This window comes from Salmo salar, chromosome 18, assembly GCF_965601325.2.
Source record: "Salmo salar chromosome 18, fSalSal1, whole genome shotgun sequence".
Taxonomy (NCBI): Eukaryota; Metazoa; Chordata; class Actinopteri; order Salmoniformes; family Salmonidae; genus Salmo; species Salmo salar.
The window spans coordinates 6,696,947-6,709,457 of record NC_138308.1 but is presented as its reverse complement, the minus strand read 5'-3'; the positions used below and the strand labels follow the sequence as shown (position 1 = coordinate 6,709,457).

At 43.5% G+C, this 12,511-nt stretch overlaps 1 protein-coding gene across 1 annotated transcript in view; it reads right to left on the bottom strand.

The window, feature by feature from the left end:
* Window positions 1-1,020, bottom strand: part of LOC106576851 (zinc finger DHHC-type palmitoyltransferase 16) — an 84,637-nt gene extending 83,617 nt beyond the window's left edge. Inside the window, exon 1 of the mRNA XM_082964691.1 lies at window positions 711-1,020. Coding sequence (XP_082820817.1) covers window positions 711-799 — 89 coding nt within the window. The 5' untranslated portion in view covers window positions 800-1,020. The remainder of the gene's footprint in view (window positions 1-710) is intronic.
* Between the last annotated feature and the right edge of the window lie 11,491 nt (window positions 1,021-12,511).

Sequence of the window (12,511 nt, the reverse complement as noted above, 5' to 3'; positions counted from 1 at the left end):
CCTCCCACAATTTACAAACACACCCTAATATATCCTGTTGGGGCTACAGGTTAGCAATGAACCCCGAGCCGGGATTGCTAACAAGGCTGGAAATTCAAAACATCAAAAATCTAATAATTTCAATTTCTCAAACAATCAACTATTTTACACAATTTAAATGATAAACATCTCCTTAATCTAACCACATTGTTCGATTTTCAAAGAGGCTTTACGGCAAAAGCATAAAGTTAGATTATGTTAGGACAGTACATAGCCACAAAAGTACAAACATCCATTTTCAATTCAAGGTCAGGCATCACCAAAAGCAGAAACCAGCTTGAATTATGCACTAACTTTTGTCAATCTCCATCAGATGACACTCCTAGGACATTATGTTATACAATACATGCATTTTTTGTTCCATCAAGTTCATATTTATATCCAAAAACAGCATTTTACAGTAGCGTGAAATTCAGATTTTTTTCTTCTCTGAAATGCTTCCGGTGAACATAACAAAATTACTATTCGAAAACATTGGTAAATTATAATATTGTCATTCAAAGAATAATATATCATCATCTCGTAATTGCTACCGAATGGCCAGATCTCAAAATAACTTTACTGGGAAATCACATTTTGCAATAAACGGGGTGCTATGCTAAGAACAACAGGCTATGCTATACAGTTAGCATCATCTAAAATCGATAATAACATTGTAAATACCCCCTTACCTTTGATTATCTCCATCAGAAGGCAGGATCCCAGGTCCGGAAGGCATTCCAGGTCCGGAACAAATGTGGTTTCTTTTGACAAAGTTCATAATTTATGTCCAAATAACACCAAGTACTTAGCGTTCATTATGCTCCCACAAAACGTGGTGTGGGGCTGGTAAAATCACGCCGAAAAGCTAAAAAAAAACCTAGTAAATAATCTATTTATGTTCGTTCAAACATGTCAAATGTTGTTTAGCATTAATCTTTTGGTCCATTTTTAACGTTAAACATCAGTAATATTTTCACACAACCTATCCTATGTCTAGATAAAAAATGATGACAAACTCACGTCTCTCAGATTTATGCGCAGGCGCAAAAAAATGAAGTGATGACATGTCAACTTCCTTGGATTCTAATTTGCTCTCTGTTTATCATAGACGCTTCAAACAACTTTATAACGATCGTTGACATCTAGTGGAAGCCGTAGGTGTTGCGAAATGAATCCTTTCTCACTATGGTATCTATAAAACAATGACACTAAATAGTACAGTCACAAAATCCAAATTTTTTTTGATCTATTTTTCACAGGTTTTTGCCTGCAATATGAGTTTTGTTATACTTACAGACACCATTCAAACTGTTTTAGAAAATTCAGAGTGTTTTCTATCCGAATGTGTTAATAATATGCATATCCTAGCTTCTGAGTTGGTGTAGGAGGCAGTTAAAAATGGGCACATATTTTTTTCAAAATGTCTCAATACTGCCCCCGAGCCCCAACAGGATATAGGACTCTCAATCAAAGGCAACTAGACAACACCTGCCTTCAATTGAGAGTCCACACCCCAATTAACTAAACATAGAAACAGACTAACTAGAAAAAACATAGAAATAGACTAACATATAGCAGTGACCAAAAACCCTGGGAAATAATCAATCAAACACCCCACTACATAAACCATCACCCCGACACACATAAACAAAATACCCTCTGCCACGTCCTGACCAAAATACAATAGCAAATAATCTTATTACTGGTCAGGACGTGACAGTAGTACACGGTAGCACACCACCTAATGAAAATACTAGACCAGAATGACTCCAGCATTGTAGTTGCCTGAGGTAGCTCCATATAATGAGATGGAGAATATTAACAAATACGTTTAATACAAAGCAGTCAAATGCTACTTATCTGGAGTTTGCGCTTTAATTATGTGTTTCTTATCTCTTACTTTTTGTTGTTGTTGTATTTTCTTAAAACTGCATTGTTGGTTAAGGGCTTGTAAGTAAGCATTTCACTGTAAGGTCTACACCTGTTGTATTCAGCATGTGACAAATCAAATTTGATGTAGAATATTTATCAATAGCATTTCTACTATTAACATTTACTAATATACAGCGACTACTATATAACAGTTATACTTTTGTTCAATGCTTATGGGAAAAATTATCACATTATGTAAATACATTTTCATATGTCAACTAAGTTATTAGCCATACCTCCATTACAATCATCTCATCTTTCTCCTCCTCTTCTCTACTACCTCACTCATGCTATCCCCCTCAGGACTCTCCTGCTGCCTCACTATCCTCCTCTCCACTCTGTACTCTTGTTCCCCAACATGGGTGTCCCCTCGCACCATGTACTCCCCTCCCTGGTAGGTGATACTAACATCCGTCCGGGGATAGGTACCGTACACTCTCCGCAGGTCCTCCCTCACAAACTCAGGCAGCTCCCTGCGGGGGCCATACACCCTCTCCAGCCTGCCCCAGCGAAGCTCTCCTCTCAGGGTGAAGCCCTCGGGCCAGGTCCCTCCCTGGTTCTGGAACCTCTGGGGCCTGGTTAGAGTAGGGGCCACAGGAGCCACTGGAGCAGAAAGATTGGCATACAGGTGCTGGTGGTAGTTCCAGTAAGGGTTAGACATAAGTCTATAGTTACACCAGGGCAGAGGAGAAGGTTGATGATAGTGGTGGAACGCACTGGGATCAGATCCCTGGAATCCCCTAGTGCTCCTGGAGAGCAAGTTTAAGGGGAATTGATACTGGATGGGGATAAATGGAGGGTAGAGACTGTAGATGTTGGGCCACTGCATCGGTGGGGTGATGACGGTGGGATACATAGATCTGTAAAAGTGGTGTGTAGGTGCAGGTCGAGGTGATGTGTAAAAGTAGTGAGAGTTCATGTTCTAAGAGACAGATGGTGTGGAGAGAATGGTAGATGGTCCCCTGGCCTCAGAGGCAGGTTGGGGTTGTCTTCATCCACACAGGGATCTCACTCTGCTGAAATTAACAGCAAATACAAAACAAAGAGGTGAAAGTACTCACATTAAAGGTATATGAAAGCACTTTCACAATTCAACAATGTAGCTACCTCCCATTTCCAGTAAAGCTAAACTCTGAAAAAAGAAACACAGAAAGGCTGAGTTTGTCAGAAAATCTAGAAAGTTGTGAAAAGACTGTGGACAACTTGCACAAGAAGACAAAAGTAAATCAACAATGTGTTCCTCACCTGATTGAATATGAAGTGATAAACTCGCAATGCCATTGTTGTTTGGTGTTCGTTTGTCAGAAAATGAAATGCACTTCAATTAAGTACCTGGTTAAATAAAGGTGAAATAAAAAATAAATAAATACAAGTATAGAAAGTGTCTGCCATACCTCCCCTACATTCAGACATAACTTGTGGCAGAGAAGCCTGTCACCTGACTCTTTGTTACAGTATCTAGGCTGCAGTTAACAACAGTTATGTAAATAGATCCTGATAAGATGGTGACTATATCTTATCTCAATGAACTACGTTATACTCAATGGGTAAATAATAAGTCAGTGTCGTTGTCAGGTCATAAAATCTAAACACCAAATTGTTTTTTAGGACAGCCTACCATTGACTGTGGCACCTTTGAGTTCCCTTGCTGTTCCTCCTATACTACTTGGAGCTCAAACAGTAGTGAGCACCATAGGCCTAGTAAAATGTGTGTTTGCATAGAGCCCCACAGTGGATGTGTCATAATACCCATAAAATCTAGCGGTCAATCTCAGAAATTGTTCCAATCATCTTTCCATCATTCATTTTTCACATAGTGAATTTTACAAACACTTCAAATTAAGTATATGTTTGGTGTAGGCTTACCTTGGCGTGATGTTTTGTTAACCATGTAACAAGGTGAGTTTTATAAGGGCACAAGGCGAGACCCAAATGCGGACACAGGAGGCAGATGGTTGAGTACCGATATTTATTGTACCAAAAAGGGTAGGCAAAAGGCAGGTCGGGGACAGGCGAGTTCATAAACCAGGTCAGAGTCCAAACAGTACCAGGGGATAGTCAGGCTCGAGGTCAGGACAGGCAGGGGTTCAGTGAACAGGTCCGACTCCAAACAGTACAAGGGGATAGGCAGGCTCGAGGTCAGAACAGGCAGAGTGGTCAGGCAGGCGGATTCGGCGTCAGGACAGGCAAGGATCAAAACCAGTAGGGCTAGGAAAAAACTGAGACTGGGAAAAAAATAGGAGCTAGGAGAAATGTTGGTTGACTTTGCAAAACTTGACGAACTGGCACAGAGAGACAGGAAACACAGGGATAAATCCACCAGGGACTAATGAGGAAAACAGGAGACACCTGGAGGTGGGTGGAGACAATCACAAAGACAGTTGAAACAGATAAGGGCTTGACACCACCTGGCATCCTTCCTGGGTGCATACCTGGCTGACCTGGATGTCGGCAGTGAAAGTTGACGATGAGGGCCGGGTCCAGGATGGGAACCCAGGGAACCCAGCACTTCTTCTCCGGGCCGTAACCCTCCCAGTCAACCAGGTACTGGAAACCACTGCCCCGTGGTCGAACACCCAGGAGTCGTTTCACCGTGTATGCCGGATGGCCATCGATGATAACACGGGGGGGGGGCTGGAGACAGAAGACAAAGGGCTGTGAGACACAGGCTTAATCCTAGACACGTGGAAATTCGGGTGAATATGACGGGTACGGGGTAACACAAGAGGGACAGCAGTGGAACTAAGGACCCTAGAGATGGGGAAAGAACCAATAAAATGGGGGGACAGTTTGCGGGACTCCACCCGAAGGGGCAGGTCCTGAGTGGAAAGCCATACCCTCTGCCCAATGCGGTAGCGGGGAGCTGGAGTCAGGAGGCGGTCCGCTTGTCAACGATACCTGGCGTTGGTCTTGAGAAGTGCCGCCCGAGCTCTTCTCCAGGTATGTTGACAGTGGCGTACAAACATCTGGGCCGAGGGTACGTTGACCTCCTGCTCTTGTTCTGGGAAGAGCGGAGGTTGATACCCCATAGAGCACTCAAAAGGGGAGAGTCCTGTGGCTGAACAGGGAAGGGTGTTCCGGGCATACCTCACCCAGACTAGTTGTCAGTTCCAAGTAGTGGGGTTGGTTGAGACCAGGCATCTTAGGGTGGTTTCTAGGTCCTGGTTAGCTCGCTCCGACTGGCTGTTGGATTGGGGATGGAATCCGGAGGACAGGCTGGCCGACGATCCAATAAGGGTGCAGAACGCCTTCCAGAACTGAGACGAGAACTGAGGACCCCAGTCGGAGACCATGTCCACCGGGAGTCCATGGATCCGGAAAACGTTTTGCACCATAAGCTGGGCCGTCTCCTTTAGAGGTCGACCGATTAATCGGAATGGCTGATTAATTAGGGCCGATTTCAAGTTTTCATAACAATCGGAAATCTGTATTTTTGGACGCCGATTTTTATTTTTTTATTTTTGTTTTACACCTTTATTTTACTAGGCAAGTCAGTTAAGAACACATTCTTCTTTTCAATGACGGCCTAGGAACGGTGGGTTAACTGCCTTGTTCAGGGGCAGAACGACAGATTTTTACCTTGTCAGCTCGGGGATTCAATCTTACAACCTTACGGTCAACTAGTCCAATGCTCTAACCACCTGCTTTACATTGCACTCCACGAGGAGCCAGCCTGTTAGGCGAATGCAGTAAGAAGCCAAGGTTGCTAGCTAGCATTAAACTTATCTTATAAAAAACAATCAATCAATCATAATCACTAGTTAACTACACATGGTTGATGATATTACTAGTTTATCTAGCCTGTCCTGCGTTGCATATAATCGCTTAGGTACACGTTGCTCCAATGTGTACCTAACCATAAACATCAATGCCTTTCTTAAAATCAATACACAAGTATATATTTTTAAACCTGCATATTTAGTTAATATTGCCTGCTAACATGAATTTCTTTTAACTAGGGAAAATGTGTCACTTCTCTTGCAACAGAGTCAGGGTATATGCAGCAGTTTGGGCCGCCTGGCTCGTTGCGAACTGTGAAGACTATTTCTTCAAAGACAGCCGACTTCGCCAAACGAGGGATGATTTAACAAAAGCGCATTTGCGAAAAAAGCACAATCGTTGCACGACTGTACCTAACCATAAACATCAATGCCTTTCTTAAAATCATTACAGAGAAGTATATATTTTTAAACCTGCATATTTAGCTAAAAGAAATCCAGGTTAGCAGACAATATTAACCAGGTGAAATTGTGTCACTTCTCTTGCGTTCATTGCACGCAGAGTCAGTGTATATGCAACAGTTTGGGCCGCCTGGCTCGTTGCGAACTAATTTGCCAGAATTTTACGTAATTATGATATAACATTGAAGGTTGTGCAATGTAACAGGAATATTTAAACGATGCCACCCGTTAGATAAAATATGGAATGGTTCCGTATTTCACTGAAAGGAAAAACGTTTTGTTTTCGAGATGATAGTTTCCGGATTAGACCATATTAATGACCTACGGCTCGTATTTCTGTGTGTTATTATGTTATAATTAAGTCTATGATTTGATAGAGCAGTCTGACTGAGCGGTGGTAGGCAGCAGCAGGCTCGTAAGCATTCATTCAAACAGCACTTTCGTGCGTTTTGCCAGCAGCTCTTCGCTGTGCTTCAAGCATTGCGCTGTTTATGACTTCAAGCCTATCAACTCCCAAGATTAGGCTGGTGTAACCAATGTGAAATGGCTAGCTAGTTAGCAGGGTGCGCGCTAATAGCGTTTCAAATGTCACTCGCGCTGAGACTTGGAGTAGTTGTTCCCCTTGCTCTGCATGGGTAACGCTGGTTCGAGGGTGGCTGTTGTCGATGTGTTCCTGGTTCGAGCCGAGGTAGGAGCGAGGAGAGGGATGGAAGTTATACTGTTACACTGGCAATACTAAAGTGCCTATAAGAACATCCAATAGTCAAAGGTATATGAAATACAAATGGTATAGAGAGAAATAGTCCTATAATTCCTATAATAACTACAACCTAAAACTTCTTACCTGTGAATATTGAAGACTCATGTTAAAAGGAACCACCAGCTTTCATATGTTCTCATGTTCTGAGCAAGGAACTTAAACGTTAGCTTTCTTACATGGCACATATTGCACTTTTACTTTCTTTTCCAACACTTTGTTTTTGCATTATTTAAACCAAATCGAACATGTTTCATTATTTATTTGAGGCTAAATTGATTTTATTGATGTATTATATTAAGTTAAAATAAGTGTTCATTCAGTACTGTTGTAATTGTCATTATTACAATTAAATGGGGGGGAAAAAATTCGGCTGATTAATCGGTATCGGCTTTTTTGGTCCTCCAATAATCGGTATCGGTATCGGCGTTGAAAAATCATAATCGATCGACCTCTAGTCTCCTTGGCAGAGGGTAGTTTGATGAGAGGGATGCAATGGGCGGCCTTGAAGAACCGGTCCACTACCATCAGAATGACAGTGTTGCCATCAGACGGAGGGAGCCAAGTGACAAAGTCCAGAGATATATGGGACCAGGGACAATGAGGGACAGGTAGTGGCTGAAGGAGGCCAGAAGGAGCTTGCGGTGGAGTCTTGTTCTGAGCACACACTGTGCACGTGGCGACAAAGACAGAGATATCAGGAACCATTGTGGGCCACCAGAAACGTTGTCGGAGGAAGGCTACGGTATGACGTGAACCTGGATGATAGGTCAGCCTGGAGGCATGAGCCCATTCCGGGACCCAGGACCGGACTGAGTTAAGGACAAACAACCGATTAACTGGGCCCCCTTCAGGTTCAGGCTGGGAACGTATTGCCTTGCGGACCATAGTTTCAATACCCCAATCCACTGAAGCCGCAAGGCATAAGGAAGGGAGAATGATTTTGGAGACAGAGGGTGTGGCAGAGGACCTGTATAGGTGGGAGAGGGCGTAAGGCTTCACATTTTTGGACCCTGGGCGGTAGGAAATGGTGAAATTGAATCTTGTAAACAATAAAGCCCACTAGGCCTGCCTGGAATTAAGGCACTTGGCTGTACGGAGATATTAAAAAAATGCATGGTCGGTCCAAACCAAGAATGGCTTTTCTGCTCCTTCCAGCCAGTGCCTCCACTCTTCCAGTGCCATCTTGACCGCCAGGAGTTCTTGGTTGCCTACGCGTAGTTCCTCTCTGTTGGATTGAGACGATGGGACATGAAGGCACAGGGATGGAGCCTCTGGTCCTGGGCAGATCGCTGGGACAGGATAGCCCCCACTCCAACATCAGAAGCATCAACCTCTACCACAAATTGACGGGACGGATCCGGATGGACGAGGATCGGTGCTGTGGTGAACTGATGCGTCAGGTCCACGAAGGCTCTGTCGACCGCTGGAGACCATGTTAACGGTACCTTGGGAGAGGTGAGTGCAGAGAGGGGGGGCCACCAGGGTGCTGTAGCCCCGAATGAAACGGTGGTAGAAGTTAGCGAACCCCAGGAAACGTTGTAACTGCACCCTGGACGTAGGTTGAGGCCACTCTACCAATGCTTTCACTTTTTCAGGATCCATTTGGACATTTCCATCAGCGATGACATATCCCAGAAAGGAGATTGTAGAGCGGTGGAACTCACACTTCTCGGCTTTCATGAACAATTGGTTCTCCAAGAGGCACTGAAGGACATGTCTGACATGAAGAATGTGTTCTTGGGCAGACCGGGAAAAAAACTGGATGTCGTCGAGGTAGATGAACACGAAACGGTTTAGCATGTCCCAAAGCACAGCGTTTACCAGAGCCTGGAAGACAGCAGGGACAGCAGAGTCCGAACGGCATAACCTGGTACTCATAATGTCCACTGGCTGCGTTAAAGGCTGTCTTCCATTCATCTCCTTCGCGTATCCGATCCAGGTGGTAGGCAGGGAACGAAGGGAACGAAGCCCTTCCAAAAGGTCCAGCAGTAGCTCCTCATGCCTCTCAATGGTGGCTCCCTGCAGGGAGACAGAGTGATGGAGCTGGTCCCAGTCTGCTGGGTCTGTCATGGCCAGTTCGTACTATAAGGGCACAAGGTGAGACACAAATGCAGACACAGGAGGCAGATGGTTGAGCTCCTATATTTATTATACCAAAATGGGTAGGCCGGGGCAGGCGAGAGTTCATAAACCAGGTCAGAGTCCAAACAGTACCAGGGAATAGGCAGGTTCAATGTCAAGACAGGCAGGGGTTCAGTGAACAGGTCCGACTCCAAACAGTACAAGGGGATAGGCAGGCTCGAGGTCAGAACAGGCAGAGTGGTCAGGCAGGCGAATTCGGCGTCAGGACAGGCAAGCGTCAAAACCAGTAGGGCTAGGAAAAAACTGATACTGGGAAAAATAGGAGCTAGGAGAAACGCTAGTTGACTTTGCAAAACAAGACAAACTGGCACAGAGAGACAGGAAACACAGGTATAAATACACCAGGGACTAATGGGGAAAACAGGAGACACCTGGAGGTGGGTGGAGACAATCACAAAGACGTGAAACAGATCAGGGCGTGACAAGTTTAATCAATCTATTCACCTCAATTTACTCTTGTTGTGGAAATTCTTACACAGGGACACTCGAAGTCAATCTTAAATGAATCATTGTTCATTTTCAGCTTGCTGGAGAGGTTCCAACAAACTTGATGCACCATAGTGAACGTCTGTCAGGAGCGCTAACTGAGAAGTCCCATTTAGTTCCCTTATATACTGGTTACAGACACATTACATAGGCATAGTTCATAGCGTTGTTTCCGGCATGTGTCTGGCACCGTCTCCTATCTTAATTTAAAGAACATATTCTGGGCATTCTGCCATAGTCTAAAGGAGGAGAACATGCACCCCCCCCCCCCCCAATTTCTATTGAAGTAAGGGAAATCAACACATAAAACCAGACACTTCATAATTTCAAACCCATTCTGGGTTGTACAATCCAATTAGTATGGTAATACTATCATTATAGGTTATACTTCTATTCATGGGAGTGAATTTATCAAAGACTGGAGACATGTTATCCTCTACCTGTAGATCCATCGGCGGTGTTGGACAGACAGAACTGGTTGGGGCATTCATTCACCTCTTTCACACGTGAGCTAGTCCCCTGACAGCTCTCATTCACTCAATACTTTATAGCTCAATTTCAATCCTCTTATTATCCACATTTCAATCAACTTATTATCCATATTTCAATCTTGTTTTCCACATTTCAATCAGCTTAATATCCACATTTCACTCAATCTTAATATCCAATCAGCCTACTATTCAAATTTCGATCTTATTTTCCAAATTTCAATCTCAATAGTAATAATTTCAATCCATTTATTATTCAAATTTCAATCAGCCAAATTTCAATCAGCTTCATATGTCATATCTCACAATCACACAGCTTTCACATCCACATGCACTTAGTACTATTCCCAAACACACTCAGTAATCTCCCTCATTACCCCATGTGCATCTTCAAAGATTCTTGTCATTATTTGCTATGCACCATATGTATCTTGCTATAAATATAAATAACACACCGTATTCAAATACACCTTGTGTTATTTGTAGTGGCTGCAGGCCACGATGATGTTTTTTATAAATGCCACCAGACAGCTGTCAGCGGGGCTTCCCATGGTACCGTTACGTCCTCGCTCAAGTCTTCATAAAACTTGTGAATAGCCTTCTCTCTATAAGACTATGAGTACCTTTTTATACATTACTCGCCTTGATTTTAGTTTTTATCTTATTTTACATTTTTTATACAGATTCATTTAAATTGACTTACTGAAATCAGTTGCCATCCCTCAATTGTTTGCGGATGATGTGTCTCCTCCTGGGCAGATCACAGAAAGGGTCTGGTCTGGGCAGGTCTCGTCGTCTTTTAGTCAGACGGGAATTTCCCTCACGCTTGAATAAAATGCACCACCGGTTTTCCTTGCAGACGCTCACTTGAAAGCTCCGCAGGCAGAATCAATGATCCTGTTCGTTGATGCCAAATTGTTGTGGAAATTCTTACACAGCGACATTCCAAGTCAATCTTAAATGAATTATTGTTTATTGTCAGCGCGCTGGAGAGGTTCCAACAAACTTGAAACACCATACTGAATGTTTGTCAGAATCTTTAACCGGGCAGTCCTGTTTAGTTCCCTTATATACTGGTTGCAGACACATTACATAGGCATAGTTCATAGCGTTAGCAGAGCAGTAGATCAAAGAATTGGCCTAGATACTTGGCCTTGATAGTTGCCTCATTTTGTATCACATTCTAATGCTAAAACTGGAGGGGGACAAAAATGTCATTTTAGAATGTGGAGTGGGGGGGACATGTCACCCCCGTCCCCAGTGAAAGTTGCGCCCCTGTCTATTTCAAACATGGCATTTTTCAAGGATGAGCATAAGAGCATTAAAATGGGAGAAGACCTCTACAGTAAGTCTGGCCTTGTGGAGAAGTGCAGCTATAGTGAGGGGCAACTTACTGGTTTGAGGGCCAGCATGAGGGATAATGTTTATCCTGTGTCAGTAAGTGTCGCTATTAAGTTCATTTGAACATCTTCACAATACAATGTGTTCTATACAGCTTCTACTAGGAAAGAGCCACTTACTCAATTATATAATCATTAATCAGAATACTCCGGATACCAGACTTAAATGAGTGATAACTCAGTTCTATAATGTTGTTATTGATGAGAATGAATCTAAATCTAATCTAATGACATTATGAATCTAATCTATTGACATTCAGAATTGACTTTGTTTAGACATCCAGCCTGTATTGTAGTTTCATGACCAGAGACAAATCTTCAAAGGCAAAGAACTGATTTACTCAGAGTGGTACATGCATTTAACACAGTCTTGATTTATAGGATCCTTCCCACTACAGTATATGATTGATATGTCAAGTGATACAATCCCAAGTAATCAATGAGAAGTTTATGGAAAAACTGCACTCATCCTCATGTCAAAATGACAGTTTATTAAATATTCTACAACACGTAATGTCATCGATCTAATCAAACCTTATTTATATAGCACATTTCTTACAACAAATTAATTTCAAGGTGTTCAAAGTCATGCATTGAAGGCATGTGGCACTTAACATCCTTCCACTTGGCAGGTCTCTATAGGTGACCAGTGGATTCTCTCTACCACTTGCAAATGCATCTGTGGAGCTCATAAGTGTGGCCATGCAGCCTATTTTGACGGCTCACAATATCGGCCGTACCAAAGTGGAATGTGAATGGAGGAAGCCAGCCGTGGCCAACCAGGGGCCGTCTGTGGAGGACCTGTACCCGGGAGAAGACTACAACCCTCTGTCCCAAGAGCCCACAGAGGAGCATCTTCAGTGGCTAAGGAACCGTCTCCAGGCCAGGTTCAGTGGAATGGCATGTCTCTTTGAACCTGAGGCAGAACAATCACTACCCTCCCTGTCATCCCTGTCTGTACTGGACATTATTTTAAAAAACAAGGGCACCTGGGGCTTGCAGGGATCCTGGCTGGCATGGAGCTGTCGGTGGAGCGACAGGAAGCGATATGGCAGGCAACCCCAACTGGCACACCATGAGGAGAGAGAGGTTGACAGTCGG